The sequence below is a fragment of the Aedes aegypti genome, chromosome 2 (assembly GCF_002204515.2).
Source record: "Aedes aegypti strain LVP_AGWG chromosome 2, AaegL5.0 Primary Assembly, whole genome shotgun sequence".
Lineage (NCBI taxonomy): Eukaryota > Metazoa > Arthropoda > Insecta > Diptera > Culicidae > Aedes > Aedes aegypti.
In genome coordinates, this window is record NC_035108.1 from 337,091,719 (window position 1) to 337,114,535 (window position 22,817).

The 22,817-nt window shown below is 40.2% G+C and overlaps 2 protein-coding genes across 2 annotated transcripts in view; one reads left to right on the forward strand and one right to left on the reverse strand.

Annotated features, from left to right (window-relative positions):
• The window catches only part of LOC5566911 (zinc finger protein Xfin), a 68,283-nt gene extending 56,882 nt beyond the window's left edge, over nucleotides 1-11,401 (reverse strand). The window contains exon 1 of the mRNA XM_021846048.1: nucleotides 10,953-11,401. The gene's annotated coding sequence lies outside the window, so the exon portion shown is untranslated. The remainder of the gene's footprint in view (nucleotides 1-10,952) is intronic.
• Nucleotides 1-22,112, forward strand: part of LOC5566660 (Fanconi anemia group I protein) — a 32,337-nt gene extending 10,225 nt beyond the window's left edge. Inside the window, exons 3-9 of the mRNA XM_021846041.1 lie at nucleotides 1,403-2,058; nucleotides 2,231-2,962; nucleotides 3,022-3,186; nucleotides 3,256-3,407; nucleotides 19,987-20,843; nucleotides 20,959-21,175; nucleotides 21,236-22,112. Of these exons, the coding sequence (XP_021701733.1) occupies nucleotides 1,403-2,058; nucleotides 2,231-2,962; nucleotides 3,022-3,186; nucleotides 3,256-3,407; nucleotides 19,987-20,843; nucleotides 20,959-21,175; nucleotides 21,236-22,052 (3,596 nt within the window). The 3' untranslated portion in view covers nucleotides 22,053-22,112. The remainder of the gene's footprint in view (nucleotides 1-1,402; nucleotides 2,059-2,230; nucleotides 2,963-3,021; nucleotides 3,187-3,255; nucleotides 3,408-19,986; nucleotides 20,844-20,958; nucleotides 21,176-21,235) is intronic.
• Nucleotides 22,113-22,817: the final 705 nt, after the last annotated feature.

Genomic DNA, 22,817 nt, shown 5'->3' on the forward strand with positions numbered 1-22,817 from the left:
AAAAATGGATTTTTGAGAGCGTTTCAAAGTAATGAGTCACTTTTGGGTAACTTTTTCTTAAAGCATTAGGAATGTTAAAGCGATTTCTATAGTTTGGAAACCTGTCGTTTTTCAGTTTATACGTCAGTTTATTGCATGAAGATGTCTTCCTTAAGATCTCCGTGAAGAAACGCTGTTCTTACGTCCATCTTATGAAAATATGTTGATGGACGCCAGCCGCTAATGACATATTCCACGAACATCGCACACCCCTTGTGGGAGTAAGCGACCAAACACTATTAATATACTCAATATAATTATTTTTAATTAAGGTACCGCGGGGCAAGTGGGTAAATGGGGTAAGTGAAAACAATTGATATATTTCACTGAATATGTGAAATAACGTTTTGAACTCATGCGTAAACCTTTGAGGCCATTGAGAATATTACGATAGGTAAGATATTTCTGAGATTTTTCAGCCATTAGAGATTGAATTTGTGTTTTCTCTTTAAGTCGCCATAAGTAAACATGGTTCGCAATTATCATAGAAAAACATAACGTGCTGATAATTCAAGAAACACTATACTCAAGTGTTAAAAGCTATTAGAAATCATGGAATTTCTCTAAAAGATGTTGCCAAACATTACAATATTAATATGTCTACTTCGGGCAGCCAATTAAAAGGAAGACATTGACTGAAAAGTTGCAATATTAGAGAACACACGAAAATTTCGTGGAATGTATATGTAAAGCTAGTTCAAAACATAAAAATGGGATATAGGTCTATCCACATAAAAAAGATTCTAAATACGTTATTGAAGGATTCCGTTTGATTTCTCCCGAAGAGTTATCCGACGTCATATCCGACTTTCTCAAAAACAAATAACGAGCGGTGGGAATTATACAGAGCAGAAATGCAATTGCTGTCATATAATGTAAGAACTAACATTGGAAATGTTGCAGTTATAATGTTGTCGAATCATTTCAACTAACATAACTGAACAGAAGAAAATTCAAGTGAAAAGAATAACATTTTCTTTGTTTACATATTACTTATGTTATTGTTCATTGGGAAGCCTTAACAAATGTTAAAGCTTATAGAAATCGTGGATATAACTGTTTATTTTTAAATTGATTATTCAAAACGGTAAACTTTTCACTTGCCCCACTTTTGGGGCAAGTGAAAAGTAAGGAGACATTTTTCAAAAACTTTTTCTGTATTTTTTTCTTTAATTTTTCATAAAAATCAATTTCAGCATGCGGCTTATATTAGGTGGGAGTCAAGCTAAAAAATATACACGACCTCATTTGTTTCAATTTAAAGTCTCTAGAATTTTAAGAATCTCAACTATGCGAATTTCATTACCCACTTGCCCCACGGTACCTTACATATAATGCTATTTAATATTGATGTCGATTTCAGAGCCCGTCTCGGACAAGGAGATACGTGAAGCGGAGGAGACGGTCCTCTACCATCTGTCCAATGTGACCGAGTTCCGTCTGGATGAGGTCCAGGTGGTGGCAATGTTCAAACCATTCCAGAGTATTCCGGAGTTCTTGCTGACGCCGTTTGTCATCAGTTCCTTAATTGCCATGAGCAAGATCAATCGCATGCCGGATACCATGAAGGTGGTATCTTCGCAGGTGATGGCCTTTCTGGTCAAATTGGTGATCGAGAACGAAAACGAGAAGGATCTTTGCCGGCACTCGGCCTGGTGCCGGGGAAGAATCGAAACCAAGGCCGTTCCGGACGTGGAACGCATCCTTGCCATCATGACTGAACACAGCCAGGAGGGCATGGAAGTGGTCACTCCAGGCGTGATTCATTTTGCTTTCGCGATGCTGATTGCGAAGAAGCAACCTAAGCTTCATACGATCGCCATATCGTTTCTGCAGAATTTCGTTAAGAAGCGATTTATCTTCGGGAACGGGATCGTTGCGAAGCTGAAGCAGTACTTGTTTGCCGAGCTGGACTCGATGCAGTTTTCCGAGTGTTTGAACACGCTGAGTCTGACCAGTGCGCTGACGCTCTCGGAGTGTACCAGTTCGATCAACTACATTTTGGAATATTTGCTTCTGGTAAGTGACCAAAGTACATACAACTATTGGCCGGTGTAGCATGTACTTTATATACGCGGTTTCCATGTAGCATGAAACTGCGTAGATTGGGACCCGTAGCTTATGGGATTTTAAGCGAATCATGGAATATCTTGTTACCCTTACGACTTAGAAGTGATGATATCCTTTCCAGATCGACGGACTTCACGCGATGCGCATAATGACATTCCTCTTCCCACTGATCCGGATTTCGCACACCATACGGGATGCGTTCATCGAGGTGCTTCGGAAGGCCATGTATCACAGCGAGGTGCACACGAGGATGATGGGTGTTTTCGGGTTTTGCGCTCTGCTGAAGCAGCTCAAGAACAACAACTCACGACGGGCCGTTCTGGGAGGTTCAGCAGGGAATCTAACGCAGCTGTCCATTTCCGGGATGTCACTGCTGTCGCAATCCACGCTGGGCCGGGCGGACAATCCCGATCTGCACTTTGACATGTTGACACTGGAGATTTTGGGGATCTTGAGACGGTGTTTCACTCAAACGGTTGAGATTCGGGAACTTTTGTACGAAAGTCTTGGACGGGCAGTGGAGTTCAACGGTAAACTGCTGCCGCATGTAATGCAGTTCATCGATTGGCACTTCAGCAGCTATTTCAGCGAGTCGCTGGAAGGTACGCTGGAGATCGATTTCGAGAAGTGCGTACGATATAAGAGCGATTCTGCGGAGGATGGAGAAGCTGATGATCCTCAACATCAACAGCTGGAGGTATACGATAACATTGGAAAGTTGACGGCTTTTATGGTGCACTGCGTGGTGCTTTGCAATCAACTGGATATCGAGCATGACACGGAAGGAGTTACGAAACATTTGAAGACCGTTGTTGAACAAATTGAGAAGGTTACGTTGGACAGCCTTGGGATAGTGAGTACTGTAGTTGATAGAAGATTTAAAATAGAATTATTCTTCACTATTTTTTTCAGATTGGAACGCTGGACGCAAAAACCTGTGTTATTGGATGTCACTATTTGAACATCATCGAAGCCGGTATGGCTTACTGCATTTGGAGTGCGAAGCCAGATAACAGTTTACTCAAGGATCTATTAAAACTGTTCAAACACCATCAGATCTGTTTTGACAAAATGAAGGTTCGTTCGATTCACGTGTCTATACTAACTAACTAATGATCATTGTTATAAACTTTCTTGCATTGGCAGAAAATGGAGCCTAAAAAAGCAGGCAGAAAGGGAAATAACGAGACAATAGCGCCAACTGCAGCTGCCGGAGGTTCTGGAAAGGCTGTGCCGTTCCGACCAGAGAACATTTGGGATTTGGCCACAGTGGAACGATTGCTGCGGATTCTTTTCGAGTAAGTTTAATGTCATATAAACAGGCCTGTTCACGCAAAACTCGCGAACTATACTTACGACGACGCACCAGAACTTTAAACGATGTCACGACCGATGACTTGCGGACTTGGTCGACTGGATTGATTCGCGGCGGACTGGTAAACCACTTCGGATAGAGAAGACATTCGATGCGTGTGATCGGTTTAACTGCTATATTCATACTGAAGTAGTGTTTTACAATTTGCTCAATTCATGTACTGAGTATGGATGTGGTAGTCTTGGAAATTGAGAGGAAATCATGAAACGCAACTCTCTGGAACTCACATCTAGCGTTACGGAAATTTATTTGAGTGAATGTTCGAAATTATATTCAATGCAATTTAAAATGATAGTTGAAACTGGTCATTTGATATTTGTAATTCTTTAAGTACTCATAACATCCCGGGCCCCGTTGAACCGGCATGGTTCAACCTTCCTTGGTGATCTCGATCAGCGGCTTGCATGTCACCGCCGACATCTTCCTCCTCGATTGGTAATGGACTGACCTCAGTAATTGCTCGCTTGTAGAGACCACGACCAGTACGTACGAGGACTACACGCACTAATCCATCCGGTCCGACAAAGGTCTCCATGATTCGTCCCAGGGGCCATGTGAATGGTGGATAGTTGTCTTGTTTGACCAAGACGATGGTTCCAGGGTCGATGTTCTTGGTCGCCTTCCTCCACTTCGAGCGTTGATGCAGAAGAGTTAAATAATCTCGTGACCAACATTTCCAAAAATTTTGGACCGCACGACGCATTTCCTGAAAACGAGACAATCTGGATACAGTAACGTTTGTTACATCGGGCTCAGGTAACGAAAACATTGGCTCCCCGATAATAAAATGCCCAGGTGTCAGAACGGAGAGGTCGCCAGGATGATCCGTGAGAGGCGTGAGAGGCCGAGAGTTCAGGATGCTTTCAATGTGTGTAGCTGCTGTTGTTAGTTCGTCAATCGTATACGATGAGTTACCGAAGATTCGTCGAAAGTGGCGTTTAAACGATTTCACTCCGGCCTCCCACAACCCCCCGAAGTGCGGAGATCGGGCAGGGATGAACTTGAACGAGATCCCTTGGTCGAGACAGTAGCTATCCCATTCATCTGTCTGAAACTGCTGCATATACCGACGACGAAGTTCACGCATCTCACGATCAGCTCCGACGAAAGCTGTAGCGTTATCGCACCGGAGTTCGATTAACCGACCGCGTCGAGCAACGAACCGTTTTATGGCGTTGATACACGCACCGGACGACAAGTCGGAGACGATTTCGACGTGAACGGCCTTCACCGACAGGCACACGAATACGGCAATGTACATTTTGACGCTAGCCCCCCTCCCATACAGCGGACGGACGTTGAATGGTCCACAGTAATCCAACCCCGATTTGGAGAACACACGAGCAGGTGTTATTCGTACTGATGGCAGTGGTGCCATTTGTTGGTTTGTGCTTGCAGGCGAACAGCGAAAACAGGTCACACAGTTGCGAACAATTCGACGAACCAGTTGCCTTCCTTGTATTGGCCAATAACGTTGTCGCATCGTCGAGAGCAATAGAGATGGACCAGCGTGTGCAGTACGTAGATGCAAAGACCGAGCAATCAACCAACTCAAACGATGCTTCGCTGGAATAACAAGAGGAAATTTCGTGTCATATGGGCCTTCCAAGTTGCTTAACCGGCTGTTCAGACGAATTAATCCATTATCGTCGAGGAAAACATTGAGGTTTTTAAGAGGCGACTTTGAATCGATGGCGATATTCTGATTTGCGTTCATTTTGCTGAGGGTTAATTGATGGATTTCCTTTGAGAAAACAGCTGCTTGTGCCAGGTGGATAACCGATTTTAAAGCCTTCTCTATATCAATTGGTGTTAGCTTACCAATGATACGCTCGTCCGCTCTTTTTCGAATATTGGTGGAAAATCGCAAACACCAAGCGACGACCTTCAAAAGCTTCCCCAATTCAGAAAACTTGGAAAATATAGAATCGTCGATTTCCACACAGTTTAGAGCAACGATTTGTCGTCTTTCAAGCTCCATCTCAGTCATTGGCAATGGTGTAGAGTTCGGTAATGTTTCAGGCCAATAAGATACCGGCTGTGAGAGATATTGCGGCCCATGCCACCAAAGTTCGTCGTCCATTATTTGATTAGGACGAATCCCACGAGAAATTTTGTCAGCTGGGTTGTGTTCTGTGGGAACATGTCTCCATTGGAATCCCTTTGAGAGCCTTTGTACTTCGGCAATTCGATTGGATACAAATACTTTCCAATCAGCTGGTGGAGCTCGAAGCCAGTATAATACCACGGTAGAATCTGTCCAGAATGTGACGGATCCGGTAAAATCTGTCCCGTTACGTAATTTGTCCACTAATTGACTGCCTAGTACCGCTGCGCATAACTCGAGTCGTGGGATCGACAACCCGCGTAATGGGGCGACGCGAGACTTTGTAATCAAAAGCTGGCTTATTGTTTGACCTTCTGTATTTTGGCTAACCACATAAACACAACAGCCGTATCCTCTCTCAGAGGCGTCACAAAAGCAATGGAGCTGATAATTTCTATCTGAGTTTGAGAGAACTCTACGAGGAACGGCTAGTTGCTGCAATACTTTCATCTCACTTCGAAAATTCATCCACCAGGCACTCTCTTCGGTCGAAAGCTCTTCGTCCCATGATATATTTTTTGCCCAAAGCCGTTGAACGAAAATTTTAGCGCTGATGACAATCGAACCGAGCAGTCCTAATGGGTCAAACAGTTGAGCTGTTTCAGAGACTACAATGCGCTTAGTAACTTTGGCCAATTCCGGAAAGGAAGGAATCTTAAATTCAAAGAAGTCGCCTGGTGGATTCCAAAGAAGACCCAAAGCAGTCACCGTTGAACGACAAATTTCCATTTTCGAGGCATTTTCCCACAACTCGGTAGGAATGTATTTCAAAATTCGTGTATCGTTGCTGCTCCATTTCCGTAACGAAAACCCTCCGAGATGCAGTAACTCACGGAGCTGACGACATGTTTCTGTAGCTTCATTAAGACAATCACTTCCAGCTAAAGCGTCGTCGACGTATATACGTTTAGTAACAACAGCAGCCGCTAGTGGATATTTATGCCCATCTTCCTCAGCGAGTTTCATAAGCACACGAGCTGCATGGTAAGGTGAACAGGCAAGCCCATAGGTCACCGTTTTAGCTGATAAATTTGCAATGGTAAAGATGGGTCCGGACGCCAGATTATCTTCAAATACCGCCGGTCATCGGGGTGGACCCATATCTGACGGAACATTTTCTCCGCGTCCGCGGTGAAAACGTATCGAGGCAGCCGAAAATTCAAAATATGAGTCAGCAAAGGTGGTTGCACTGTTGGCCCAGTGTGAAGGGTGTCGTTAAGCGAGAGAGCGCCCGAGCCCTTGCTGCTGGCATCAAAAACAATGCGAGTTTTCGTAGTGCTACTTTCAGGCCGATGTACAGCGTGATGGGGGAGGAAATACTGCGGACCCGCGACACGAGAACCGACTTCCATATGCCCTAATCGTTCATAGTCGTCCATGAATTTCGTGTACTCCTCACGCAGCTTCTTGTCTCGAGCAAATCGTTTCTCAGCAAGCAAAAATCGTTTCACAGCCTGGTCGTAAGAGTCATCCAGCAACGAACTCATGGACTCACGAAAAGGAAGGCGAACAATGTAGCGGCCAGTGGCATCACGTGAAACAGTTTGAAGAAAGTGATTTTCGACGTCTTGTTCTGTCTGCGTGAGTGCCTTTCCAACGTCAAGATTTTCGACCTCCCACATTTTCTCTAATTCTCGAAAACTTATTCATACAGACTCAAGTCAAAAGAGTATACAAACTTACTTTATCGATCCTACGTGTTAAGCAGGCGGAATTCTACACGTACCGCTCTGTACCAACTCAACTTTTCACTTTTAGAACGTTTAATTTCCGGATTTACAAAACGACGAAAGTAACATTTTCAACTTTTGCAACCTAACCACTACTTTCGCCGCCCCGCTGTATGGAGAGACAAAGTGACTTAACCACGAATCAAAACAAAACACTACTTGAGCCGATTTTACACTGGTAGAAAAACGTCGAAAGTAACTGAATGAAACGGCTTATCATTTTCTTATAATTATTTTTGTGGGAAATAATAGAAACTACCTAGTTTTTGAACGTGAGCTGAGTGTATGCAAAATTTGAGCGAAGTACACGGCAAAAAAAATGTTAAAAAGGTGATTCATTTTAAAACAGTTTTAGAAGATAGATTGTGATTTTTTCTAATTAATTTTCTCAAAACCGTATAAAAGTTACTTACGTCGATTTGAAAAAGTAATCGAGAATTGAGTGTTCAAATCCTGTTCAGTAACTACGTGGCATGTTACTGGTCCAGTGGTGTTGGCTGAATATTTCCCACAAATTACGTAACCAAGTACCGTTTTTTGTAAAACAGGGTAATTGTCGGCCAGAATTATTTGATGCGATTCAATTAGCGAGAAAAATAGTTCTGCATCCACAATCATGTCGATGCCATGACTGATATTGAATTTTGGATCTGCAAGTGGAACGTGGCGTGGAATGTTCCATTTTGAGATATCTACATGGCGACTTGGGAGATTCACAGTCAATTTTGGAAGAACTAGGCAGTCAATGTCTTGTACGAAGCTTCCAAAACGTGATGCGAGGGAGATTTGTACACAATAGCGTACACTCACAGTCGCCTGGCCAATGCCACTCACGGGCAGATTTATACGACTGCGTTTCAAGCCTAGCTTCTGGCACATGGACTCGGATACGAAGTTTGACTGTGATCCGCTATCGAGTAAAGCTCTTGCAAAGTGACCAATACCGTCAGCATCTTGTACTCGTACCAATGCTGTAGATAAGAACACTGTGCTTTCTCGGGATTTATTTGTTGGTGTGAACGACATGGAGCTTTCATAAGAGCAATGGGGAAGTGGTTCATTTTGTTCGGAACGATAATTCGAGTATACCGACGACGAAAGAGAGGGGCTACCGACGGCGAACGTTTGCGGCGACGACGAATTTGCCTTCGGTGGAGTACGCGAAGGCACCACCGATGGTGCTACCGATACCGAGAACGAGGATTTTTCTTGAGTGATGGTTCCATCGGCAGAGCAAACTGCCGTGCAAGACGTAGTATTCGCTGGCCTTTCATCCATCGAACTGGAAGCAGACACAATTGGGGGGAGGTGAAGTAAGCTGTGGTGTCTCTTTGCACATGTTTTGCAAAGGCTGCTCCGACAATCTTTAGCTAAATGTCCTCCTCTGAGGCAGTTTATACAAAGTTGATTCTTTTTGACAAAATCCAGCCGATTGTTGGGCGTCAATTTCAAGAACGACTCACACTGCGAAATAGAGTGAGCCTGTTTACAGCTAGGGCATTTGACGATGTTTTCAGAGGCGACATGAGAGGATAGTTTCGCTCGGGTGGGCTTTTGGACATTCGTTGGATGCGAACCTTGTAATGGTTTGCACATTTGCAGTGTGCGTGATCGTTTTAGAACAAAGTTCAGCAGATCTTGGTATTGTGGTACAACATTATCGTTGCACTGGGCTTCCCAATCCATTAACGATTTCTCATCCAAAAGGCTACTAAGGCGCTCTACTAGGAACGAATTCCAATGGACTTCTGGTGCTTCAAGTTTATCAAGAATGGCCACATGTCGGGTAAATTCATCGGCTAATTCTGCGAGAGCAGATGATGATTCTCTCTTAACATGGGAAATTTTCAGAATTGCGGACATGTGTTGCTTTACTAAGAAATTTTTGTTTTCATACCGATCACAGATCGTTTTCCAAGCGAGAGTGTAATTATCCGAAGTGATAGCGAATGACGAGATCAAACGAGAGGCCTCGCCTTTCATGGCGCTACGTAAGTAGTGAAGCTTCTGAACCGCGGGAATTTGGGGATTAGTGTGCACTAACGATTTGAACAGATCACGAAATTCGATCCACTCATCTGGTCTACCTCCAAATTCCGGAATTTTTATTTCAGGTAGCTTAACCGACATGGGTTGGTTAGCAGGTGGTACAGAGTGCCGTGAGGAGCTAGGACCAGGGGAAGGAGAATTAGTACACTGAGGAAAAAAATATATCGATTTCCATACGAAACGGGTATGAAATTTTACCAGAAGAAAATATTATAAATTTCATACGATGTCGTTATGAACGAATTAGCTTGTGGTATAGTATGCTTTTTGCAGTACAGTAGTATAGATTCCATAAATGTTTCGTATGAAATCTATGAATACTTGTTATGAACATCAAATTGTACTCGTATGAATCTCAATATATTTGAGTATGACCCTTGTACGACACTTCATGTAATTTATTTTATATTATTATGACTTTTGCAATATTTCAATTGTAACAAAACGTTTCTCGTAGTTTTCTTTGGAAAATGTTGTTTGCAACTTTTTAAATTGATTAGAAATGAGCACTTCAATATATGTAAACTATGCTATATTTTTGCAAAAAATTGTCAATAAAAACATCATTCACTTAAAAACATACATTTCGATCGCTGTTTACAAATCAACAGTTTGTATCCCCGTTGAAAATGACATCCAATTGAATATTGCCGATGTCAGAACTGAAGTCTCCTGGCAGTTTGGCACCGCTCCAGAAAGTTTCTTTGAGATGTTGAACAGATTCTGAAGGAGATAGTCGATTAATAATATGAAACATAAGATAAAATCTAACAACTCAACTTACGTTTTGTTCTACCCTTCTTGATAACCTCGTATTCCCATTGTGCTCCCATTGCACGAGATAAAGCTTTACAAATTTCTTCTTTTGGCCGCCGTATTTACGCTCTACGTAGAATTATCGATAATTACTGTTTACCTCTAAACACGGCAAAGGCCTTCATCAAAACTATGAAATTCGCGAGCTTCTTCTGTACAAACGCCATTTTGATCCGAATAGAAAGTAGGCTCGATTCATAAGAAAAACGTATGAACTTTTTCCAACAAGGCTTGCATTGGATTTCATAAGTACATCGTATGAAATGTTATAGAGCCTCGTATGAATCTTGAATTTGATTCGTATGCTCTTCATAAATGATTTATGGGAATCATACGAATCGTATGAAATGTTTTTCAGCTAGCAAAATACTGTTTCATACGAAAGGTGTTATGAATAACATAACTCCAGTTTCCTCAGTGTAGTTACTGCCCTGGGGAGTTTACTAACCAGTGACGCCTTGAGATCGAAGTACAGGTTTTGGAATTCCTGTCGAGTTTCCGAAAACCCTTCCTCATGGTCCTCTAATGCTTCAATTTCATCCTCCGTGTCCTCAAATTTATCCCAAAGCCCATCTAAACGCTCAATTCTTATAGCAACTTGATCGATTTTGCTATCGTCATACTGCTCATTGAATTGCTGGATTAATTTAGCCGACCCAACTATGTTATCTCGTTTACGACGAAGAACTTTGAGATGCATAACATTTTTCCGCAAACCTGCCTTTTTAAAACTCATTTTCCCAGAACGTGGTCTAGAAGCACCCACCTGTTTGATGACTTCACTTACGGTTCCCACGTGGTTATCGTAACCTCAACTTCTGGAGCACCTGTTGGAGCACGCGAACCTTCTGGAGTCCTTCCTTTTACTGGAGATTGTAGGGCACGTGCGACGAAGAAATTGGCGCAGTTCTGCGGCCAGCGACAGTGACAATGACGAGATGTGCTCTATTATCCAAGGTGTAGGTTGCTCCTTGTCCGACTGGTATGCTCCTTCTACGGTTGGGTATTCCTCCCGGGTTTCGGCACCATTTACTGTTCACGCAAAACTCGCGAACTATACTTACGACGGCGCACCAGAACTTTAAACGATGTCACGACCGATGACTTGCGGACTTGGTCGACTGGATTGATTCGCGGCGGACTGGTAAACCACTTCGGATAGAGAAGACATTCGATGCGTGTGATCGGTTTAACTGCTATATTCATACTGAAGTAGTGTTTTACAATTTGCTCAATTCATGTACTGAGTATGGATGTGGTAGTCTTGGAAATTGAGAGGAAATCATGAAACGCAACTCTCTGGAACTCATATCTAGCGTTACGGAAATTTATTTGAGTGAATGTTCGAAATTATATTCAATGCAATTTAAAATGATAGTTGAAACTGGTCATTTGATATTTGTAATTCTTTAAGTACTCATAACAAGGCCGTTGTTATCAATGAGGACATGAGGCACACGATGGCCTTTAAAACAACTATCACCACTCTTCTTCTTTGAAAGTGTATCAGTACTAGTAGGAAACAAAATTCATATTCTGGCTCTTCCAGACATTTCGCTTGGAATTTCTCAAACCATAAAAATATCATCAAGGATTCCGTTCGATGTTATATTATTATTTCATAAATTACACAGCGTAACAAAAATGACATTTTACGTGTCTCAAGGATCAAACTATGTGTCTCTGGTGTTCCAGCACGTCATAGTTTTCAGGTACAGGTCGCTAAAATTGTATAAAACAATAATTTCGTCGATGGATACATGAAGTTCAAGGTATGATTTATCAAACTTTTTTGAGATGTTATCCACCAAGCATGCAAAATATGACTTTAACTTTCATTTCAGGTACAATTAGGTGAGCAATTCTCGCTGAAACCAGGCCGCCATCGGCACCCATCGTTAGAATTCCAATTTTATGTCTCTGATCGCTAGCTTTCGATAAAACTTAAGGGTGGTCCTTTTTGTTTTCTCAAATTGGTGGACCCCTCGTACGCCAGCTAGCTAAACAGTTTGCAAAAAAGCCCATTTTTTGATAAATCTTGGGTATTTCTTCACGTGATATGTCTCATATTTCCCTTGGAACACATACCAAACTTAATGGCATCGTATAGAGAAAGGATATAGCTTTCATTTGATGTTAAAAAAAATCCGGCGGCCATTTTGAATTTGGCCGCCATCTTGAATTTTGTTAGAAAAATCGTTTTTTCACCATTAGCGCACCGCTCGTTTTGAATTCTGAGATCACCATCAGAAAGCTGAGGAAAAATTGCGTAAGATAGGCTACAGAAACTAGGTGTGCAATGGTATTTACCCTATGAAATGAACGATTTTCTAAAACATGTTCCACGATTTTGACGTATATGGCGAGTGCAATCAATGCAAACATCATTTTTGGTACAACAAAGATACAAGTTTTCAATAGTTGATGTATTTTTCGAGTCAGATGAAGAATAGGAGTATTATTTTGAGTGAAAAAATCTGGCGGCCATCTTGGATTTTGACGCCATCTTGGTTTTAAGTAGTAGAATGAGTTTTCACCTTGATAACACTCAACATGTTGAATTTTAATGCCACCGTTACACTTACTATTCTTCTTGTTCTTCTTTTTCCTGACGTTACGTCCCTACTGGAATAGAGCCAGCCCCTAAGCTTCAAAAATAAATTAACAAGTAGAATTTTTTAACGCTTATTTGCCACCTGAATGATTGTTCTGCATATCTGCGAGTTGAAAAATAGCATTAATTCTAAATGAACAATCTGTTGAACAGCTAAAATAAGATAAGAAAAAAAGAATCTGTTTGTTTTTTAACGGAGATCTTTAATTAATTAAACATGAAGTGCGCTGAGAAAGTAAAAAATCATTCTACTGCTAAAAACTAAGATGGCGTCGAAATCCAAGATGGCCACCAGATTTTCCAAACTCAAAATGATTCACCTGAGTTTCGGCATTACGTCCACATTAGAACAAAGCCTGCTTCTCACCTTTCAATTTCGCTATTTTTCACATGCATGTTGGGTGTTAGTAAAACAATACTTTATGATTCAGAAAATCAACGATTTTTTTTGCTAAAAATTTAAGATTTCCATTCTAAATTAATGCACTTTTGGAAATGTTTTACGTTAAAACTACAGATATTACCACAAAACTTACTAATGTCCCAACGCACAATTTATAAACTTCATTCGATGACAAAAAAAGCATATGGTAAAAAAAAAATTGTTTATTTCAATCAATGTTTTTGGACGGTTTTTATTCATTAAATTTATTTATTCATAATAACTGGATTCAAAGATATGTCGAAGAAATATTCTGTTATTAAAAATCGTATTATAAAAGAAAATTCCTATTTAATAACCTGTATTTATAACTAATAAAGCTGAGTATCAGGCTCGGTTCCACTAGGGACGTAACGTCAGGAAAATGAAGAATAATAAGAAGAAGAGTATACGTAACCTTGTTTTTATTGGTAACCTCTAAATTCGACATGCTGAGTGCTATCAAGGTGAAAAATTCATTCTACTAGTCAAAATCAAGATGGCGTCAAAATCCAAGATGGCCGCCAGATTTTATCACTCAAAATAATACTCCTATTCTTCATCTGACTCGAAAAATACACCAACTATTGAAAACTTGTATCTTTGTTGTACAAAAAATGATGTTTGCATTGATTGCACTCGCCATATAAGTCAAAATCGTGGAACATGTTTCAGAAAATCGTTCATTTCATAGGGTAAATACCATTGCACACCTAGTTTCTGTAGCCTATCTTACGCAATTTTTCCTCAGCTTTCTGATGGTGATCTCAGAATTCAAAACGAGGGGTGCGCTAATGGTGAAAAAACGATTTTTCTAACAAAATTCAAGATGGCGGCCAAATTCAAAATGGCCGCCGGATTTTTTTTGAACTTCAAATGAAAGCTATATCCTTTCTCTATACGATGCCATTAAGTTTGGTATGTGTTCCAAGGGAAATATGAGACATATCACGTGAAGAAATACCCAAGATTTATCAAAAAGTGGGCTTTTTTGCAAACTGTTTAGCTAGCTGGCGTACGAGGGGTCCACCAATTAGAGAAAACAAAAAGGACCACCCTTATGTTTTATCGAAAGCTAGCGATCAGTGACATAAAATTGGAATTCTAACGATGGGTGCCGATGGCGGCCTGGTTTCAGCGAGAATTGCTCAGGTTAAAACTGCACGTTTAATTGTAGATAAAATCAATTTTTTCAACATGCTTACAGTATACATACAAAATTCTTCGTTTCTCTTATATGGCAAAATACAATACTTTTCTAAACCATACAAAAATAACTTTTGAGCATCGAAAGTATTATGAACTTTGTTGATAAGTATAGTCATACACATGAAGTTTAAACCCTGTAGCAAATCTAGCAAATAAAGAAAACAAGACGCTTCGTTTTCGGGACGCCGGGAGTTTGGTTTTCGGTTCGCGAGTTGTGCTGGGCAGTGTTTTGGAAAGCCCAAACAAGACGCTTCGTTTTCGGGACGCCGGGAGTTTGGTTTTCGGTTTGCGTGTTGTGCTGGACAGTATTTTGGAAAGCCCAAGCAAGACGGTTCGTTTTCGGGGCGCCGAGAAGTTTTGCTGTTCGCGCTGTGTGAGTGCGAAAAGATATTCGTGTTCAGTCGAGGATGGATTACCAACTGGTGAGCTCGTTTCATGCTTATGATAACACATTTTTTCATTAAAGCGTTACTTTTTTTTGTAATATGCAATCAAACTTTGTATGGTTCGTCACTATAAGTGTCGGCATTATGCCTGTTTTATACAATTCTAATAAACATACAATTTTTGACATTTCTTAAAATATTTTTTGAATTGTTTGGCATTATGAATGTCGACGTTTATTTTAAAACTTCTACCAAAGACATTTCTTCTTGAGGCATAAATGTTGTAATTTTCAAACAAACTATGTATGGTTCGTTACTACATGTGTCGGCATTATTCCTGTTCCATATAATTTAAGATATACGCATATATTTTTCTCTTTTCGCCATTAATAAAAACTTCTTTTGAATGGTTCGACATTATAGATGTCGACGTTTATTTTAAATCTTCTACCGAAAACTTTTTGAGACAAAACTAAAAACTAGCTTTAAGTATAAATCGTATTTTTCCTCCTTATCCATGGATCGCATCACCGACCAAAGGTGACTCCCAGATCTTTTCCTTCTTCACTAATAAACACCCTTCCCGTGGTGATTGTGGAGATGCAGAGGTATTCTCGGTCTCTAGAAGCAACAATCATTACACCCTAACATTCCTTCCCCATCCCAACTGACTGTAAGGACTTGGCCGGCGCCGTTATTGATCAATAATATTAGATCTGCTAAAATTGCACTCCGAGAGTAAGCGGAAACTCCCATCCCTTATTCATTTGGATCGCAGTGCAATTATTACCAGTTCCGATCAATCACGGAGTAGCAACCATTGACATGTACAGTCAGTCTATGCTATGCTATGCTATGCTATGTAGCAAATCTAGCAAATAAAGAAAATAATTGCCATACAAGCTGATAAACTTGCATACAAGTTGGCTGAAATACAGGGTGTCCGCAAATTATCCGTACAAACTTTGAAGACATGTCTCTATACAATCAAGCATAATAAATTCAATATCCTTGCATGGTTTTATACATTACCTTATTATATTCTTAAGAAGTAAGTTTGACACATTTCCGAATTCAAATATTTGTAAAACCAAGCCAAATGTGTTGAGGTTTCTTAAAAAATGCTGAATTTCAAGCTTTATGGCGGAAGAGAAATATCCATAGAACTCATTGTATTTGAACCGAATAATTGTCTATTTCCAGTCTAACTTGAAGCCACTAAACTGTAGGTTACTTCAAATAATAATAGGACATATGAATTCATCTCTTTTAGATTTTAGGGATAACACATCTCCAGTATGACTAGCGGCCTTCAGGAAAATCGTCCCCGAAAAATTTAAATTTACCTTTCTTATTAACAAGCAATCAATTCGAAATTATTTCAAGTTGTATTTTGAGTTAACATATAGATGTATTATAAAAGGTACATGGACATAGATTTTTCATTGTTTTCAATGCGAGATCATCTCTCTCATTTTTTGCTGTTCGGTTAATTTGCGGACACCCTGTAGTCAAATTTTGCATTTTCAACAGCCAATATCTCAAAAACTAGACGTGCTACGATATTTTTGAGAACAACAATGGATTCAGCAACCCTTAGTTAAATAATTTGGTATTTTGGTGCTTGAGATAAAACCGTGTTCCGCAGTCCAAGTGTTCTTTAAAAGATCCTTGTAGGAGCTCATCTGCAATTAGGACAACAGTTTCATCAGGATTTAAAATTTCCTTTAGAAATATATGTCGATTTTTTTTTAGCAATTTCTCCAGTGATTTAAGAACAATTTTCTTAAAAAATCGCATGATAAATACTTAGAAGTAACCTTAGGAGAGATGGGGTACTTTCTAAACATATTCTGAGATGAATTCTGGTTGAAATCTTATTCTGACTGTTAATATTAAATTCCAAGATATTAGCATTTGTACCTCTAAATGACGAGTTCAGTTCGTTCCTCAACGTGGATTTCATGATAGACAGCGCCGAAGATCAAGTTGCTGAGAGTAGTTCCGCTAGTATAAAGTGACCAGACCCCCGGATTTTCCGGGACACATCTGATCACTTTACGCTAGTGGGAATGCCGAATCGCTAATCGCGTCCTGAATCTGGCAGCAAAAATGGAGCTGATTCCGAAGACGATTTGATGTTACTATCATTTGGTCCAGCAAACAAAAGCATTTCGAAGAAAAAGCTTTACGGCTGCTGGCTATTAGTTGCCGTTCGCGATTTCAAGGACCATTCGTCGGAAAAAAGAAGTTTGTTAGTGCAGCATAGCTCATTAACATCTAAAAATTCGTGCAATGGTCAATATCTGTAAAGTCATTTTTGGAGTAATTTATGCAAAATTTGGTTTGTATTTTAAAAGGAAAGAATTTTAAAAAGAAAGATTGGAAGAAGTTCTAGATAAATCTATGAAAAATCAGTCAATCTGGTCAATCCTCCTATTATTCCTTCACAATTTTTATCAGGGATCTCCATGGGCGTAAATAGCCATCAGATTTGAGGAGGGACACGGCCCCTTATCATGAGAATTAAAAGTTTTACATTAGATTTAGGATTTAGATAACCTTACAATGCTTGTTTCGATAATATTTGTGAACCGATTATAGTGGAGCACTTTCATACAAAGATCGGTATATAAAAACTTGAATAAGGTTCAACATCGATTGATAAACTTTGTTACCAAATGTCATTTTTATGGAAAAATAGTATATAGTATAACGCTGCGACGTTTTATATTGCCAAGATGACGTATTCAACCCAATTAAATATATCTCCAATGAAATACAAAGATTTAAAATTCAGCTTTTCATCAGGATCAACCAGGAAACAAAATTACCTTTCCAATACGATTTGAAAATTTTAGCAGAGTTCTAAAACAAGATAAAATTTCAAATGTATCAGTTCAATTAAGGTAGGGAAAAGGTTCGGCCTTAGTGGTATAATCAAAATTTTCATAAAAACAAAAGCAGTTGAAAAGAAACAAATACCACACAGTGAACCTCATTTGCTATAATTTTGCTATACAAAATTGTGTTAAAATATTTACCAAGTTTTAGTTACAATAGTTTGAAACTTGATTGTCTTCGCTGGCCGAAACACAAAATATCGACACTTTTACTACAGACATACTTTATATCAGCCATAAACTTATGTTTACAGAAAAATACACACTAAATTTTCATCAAAAAATTGCCCAAAACAAGGTTAGTTGTAATATACCAAAAAACAGTTTTTCGCAAAACTAAGTGGAAATGTGAAAAATGTTGGCCACTTTTTTCGCACAATCAGGCAAATTTCGCTAAACTTTAAGATAAAATGTGGATTCGAGCTAATTTGTAAATTTCGCCGCCCCACTATGGGCCAAAAATTACACTCCAGAGCATTCTTATGATAGGCCTAGAAACGCCTAGAAGGACGTTTGTCATAAAGCAGTTTCATACAAGAACAGGTAGCATTTTAAAGAAGGCATATAATTCTCATTATGCCAAAAGTCCATTATGTCAAATGTCCATATGCGAAACGTCTTTATGTGAAATGTCCCATCATCCCGAAAAATTCATGGACTCATTCTTAAAAAACTATCAGTTTTTATACAGGCGATTGACATAGATGTAAGTAAAGGTCGCCTAACAAACGGCTGTTTCATTGGGCTTGGCAAAGTAAGGAATCTGAGCCAAGAAAAATTTAACAATATTTTGTGATGTTGCATGCAAAAATTCTAATATTAGTGTGACTAACAGAAAATCGTTTGCAGTTTCTAGATTTGTTCAAACTTTAACTTCTAGGTTTGTTCTAAAGAAACAAAGAGTAACATGGTCTTATTACCTTATCAATATAAGAACTTCAAAAAATTGGTGTCAATTTCACATTTTAAAACATTGTTGCGACATCCCCGACTTTACTCGGTTCGATGTTGTTTTTGTACGAATCCGCCGCTATCTTACTATACATAAAGAAATTTCAAAATTCACAGTTTTGCTGTCACATTTGAATGCATCTGCTTCGCTATTGTTTACTTACCAGCAGTTCATATCTGTTCCCGACGTCTCAGAGACAAATTTATCGAATGGCTCATAAATTTGAAAATACAGTATTTGAAATTTCGCAAAAAAAAGAATACAAAATAATATTTGCTTGCTGCATTATTGTTTATTTTTGAAAAACATTTTTTTTGTAAAACTTTTTTTTTTGTAAACTTTAGGAGTATTGTTAATGGATCAAATCAGTTCTGCTAAATCTAAAACGTGTTTCAATGAATTTCAATATCGGGAAAGGCCAAAAAGTAAACAGTATGGCAATATGTGACGTTTTAAAACTATATAGGGAAAGTGTACCAGTTATGGCCATAGTGGTTCCCTATTTGGCCATATGCAAAATTTGGATAACTTTTACATTTTTAATCTTTTTGAATGTTTTAACATCAAGATTTATCCTTAATTTTACTGCTAAAACACAAAAGATTTTTCAAAATGTAAAAGCATACAATATATCACGTATGGCGAAATAGGGAACCACTATGGCCATGACTGGTACACCTACCCTATTTCTATTGGCTGTCATTGAACGCGTGCAGTATCATAAGGGCACTAATTTCAACTATATTGTTATTTCTTTTCCATTTTTTTGGGGGGGGGGGGGGCTAGGCCCCCCCTGGCCCCTTTCTATTTACGCCAATGGGGATCTTCGCTAAGGCTTCCAAAGGATTCCGGCACGGTAATATCCATGGATTTTTGTTTATTAATGTTTTTCTCAAGTGTGAATCCTTTCAGGATTCTTCAGATGTCTTTGGAGAAATACTTGAATGAAACTTTATGTAAATGTCTGATGAAATTGAAGGAGAACGCCATAGAAAAATACTAAGAATGACACCAATTTCTTCTTATTCTTATTGGCAGTACGTCTCCTTTGGAACAGAGCCTGCTTCTCAGCTTAGTGTTCTTATGAACACTTCCACGTTTATCAACTGAGAGCTTTCTTTGCAATGTTGCCATTTTCGCATTCGTGCGTGTGGCAAGTACGATGATACTCTATTCCCAGGAAAATCAAAGAAATTTTCATTACAAAAAGAACCTGGATCAACCAGGAATCAATGCTAGGGAAGGCCCTAAAGAGTATGTTGCTTTTTTCAATGGAAAACTTACCCAACCAACTTTTTTTTTATCTATTTTTCAGTAACTCTACCAACTACGCAACGGAACTGGATCTGGAAGCTTTACGGTCGCACCGTGATTTCGTACAATATGCACTCAAAGTTGCCTCGGACAAGCTTGAAGCACTGCGCAGCAGTCCTGAATATTGGCAGATCAAGCACAGTAAACGGGTTTTCAGCCACGTGTGCGAGTGCGGAAAAATCATCTACGATCGCTGCGTTAGAAAAACTAACGAACTGTGCGCCAATGGCAGTGTTCAAATAGCTTTAATTGCTGGAGAGGCTTTCCGCCAGGCTCAGCTAACGACATTGGCCGTCTATGAGAGGAAATTTTCAGATTTTTTGAGATTGATCAGTTGCACTTTGGGCAGCACCTTCAAATCGGATCTGCTGAAAACCTTGCACGAGATCATTGACAAGTACTTTGAGGATGGAGCAGAATCCGAAACGGCTGGCGAGAAAACCGTAGGCAATCTGTTTCTGTGTCTTGAGATTCTGTATCAGTCGAACACCTTGGATACCGATCACCTAAATATGGCTTACACGTGGTTGCAGAACTTTTGCACCAACAACAAGCTCAAACAGAAATCGCTCGGCTTTGTCCATCGGATTCTGTTCGAGCTTCGAATGCGAACCCAAACGGGAGCCTATTTCGACACGGTGTCCATGCTGGTGGAGCGCAAATTTGGCCAAATCGAGGAGGATGAGCTTGTGCCCAGCTTCACGTTGAAATCCATAAGCTCGCTGACCGTGGAATCGGCCTTGATGGCACTCTGCAACGTTACCAAACAGCAGTTGGACGATGTGGACCATTTCATCTTGCGAACCAACAGCGTGTTGGGCAGGTTGAAAATCTACGGCCAGGGCGAGAATGATGAATGTAAGTACTTCTGCATAAGGTTCTAATATACTAGAAGTCTTTCGCCTCTATCTGACGGGAATCCTGGCTACATCCATGCATACCAGTGAGTGAGCATACTTCTTCCATTTTCCAGATCTACATCAACTGAAATCAATCGAACGATCCATGTGTTCGCAGCTGGTTCACATCATGTCGGTAGCTACCCATTTGGCCAACACCCAGCTGCCACTCGGAACATGCATGGACTCTCTGCTGAAGCTACTGATCAACCTGTATGCGACTCTAAGCAATTTGACGAAACATTTTCTCAATCGCAATCCTGTGGCTGCAGTTTCTCACGATTCGACAAAGTTAGTTCGTACTTTAATCTTGTTTAGGTAAAAACTCTTATTTGTCATATTACCTTGCAGGTTCAACCTCGTAATCAAATCGTCCAAGCCCTTGGCAGTCCGTATCTACAATCTGTTTCCATTCATCGAAGAGAACATTCTGGGACAGACGGAAGCACCAGATTCAGATGATGACGCGATCGATAAGGCCAAGCTGAAAAATGCTCAAAACGCCAAGAAAAATCGAGAGAAGGTTCTCCGCCAAACGAAGCTCATTCCCAAGCTGGTGTTCCGCATCGAAACGTTCAACAAGTTCGTGTTGCTACTGAGCAAAAAGACCAAGAAAGATCTGACTTATCTTTTACATATTGGAACCGTGCGTGACTTCCGCATCAAAGAACCTGCTCTAGTCGAGGCCATCAACAAGGCTTGTGATAATGGGCCAGGTGTTGCCGGCTCCGAGTTCGGTGACTTGGCAGATCTAGAGGTTCAGGAAGAGGAAGATGATATGTCGTTACTCCGGCCAACGGAATCCTCACTGATGGGAGATGCACTAGGTGCAGAAGAAAGTCAACTCAACGAGCAGGAATCGAACACGGAAATCTCCGACGTTGGAGATGAGAATCAAGCGCTGAAGAACTTGGCATTGCTCAACGAGCGAAGTAAGCGCAAATCGCGTAAGAAGCGATCCAGTGGCGAGGGAGAGGAGGAACCGAAGCGAGCAGATGAATCGGCGGGAGGTGGTAAGAAGCGAAAGGTGACGAAGAAGAAGGCCGAATCGCCGAAGATTAACAAGCGAGCACTGGAGACGATAAATGAAGTTGCGGCGGTAGCGGTGACGACTTCCAGGACATTGGGACCAATCAGACGGAACTCGAGGGGGGTGAAGAAGAATTGAAGGTGTAACGTTTTTTTAAGGTTTTTTTTTTAAATACAATAAATGTATATAAAAGACAGACTGCTTGTTTATGCTATTTTTTTATGGTGAGCTCGTTTCATCATATTGTTTCAAATGAAAGGATACCTACCTTGTACCTTAATGGCGGCAGCGTAGCGTCACGCCATTGGCTGGCGCATCCTTGTCGGTCTTGGGCGATCCTTCTCCAGTTGCCCTGAACGTTTAAGTTCGCTAGGTCCTCTTCCACTGCGTACAGCCCAGGCATTGAAAATGCTCAACTCATGAGCAAATAGTAGTTTACGGAACAAGTTGCAGAATGATGATTTTTACAGCACGAGTCGTAAATTTATCCTACGAGGCTTGACGCTCGCCTTCAGAATCACCTGTGATCGTTGCCGCTCATCAATAAAAATACAACTGAGCATCTTGGAAAACAGTAGCTTTTTGGCGCACTTGAAAGCTGGTACGTTTATAGATTGAGGAACAAAATCTAGTTACATTCATCTTATTTTTTATTCGTTTACTCAGTCGTCCCTTTGGATTAGTGGGGATACTTTAATTGGTGATATGGGATGTCCCAATAAATGATTCAAGTTTCTTGTAGCTTCTTACAACGCGAAAGCATAGACATAAAAACCAGCCGTAAGTAATTTACTGGCATATAGATCTGCCAAAGAAAGTCCCATTAGGCCATATGGTTGTATAATTGAAAAACTTGTTAACCCTGCAGGCCGAATGAATATTCGTACTTCAAATACTGTGCAT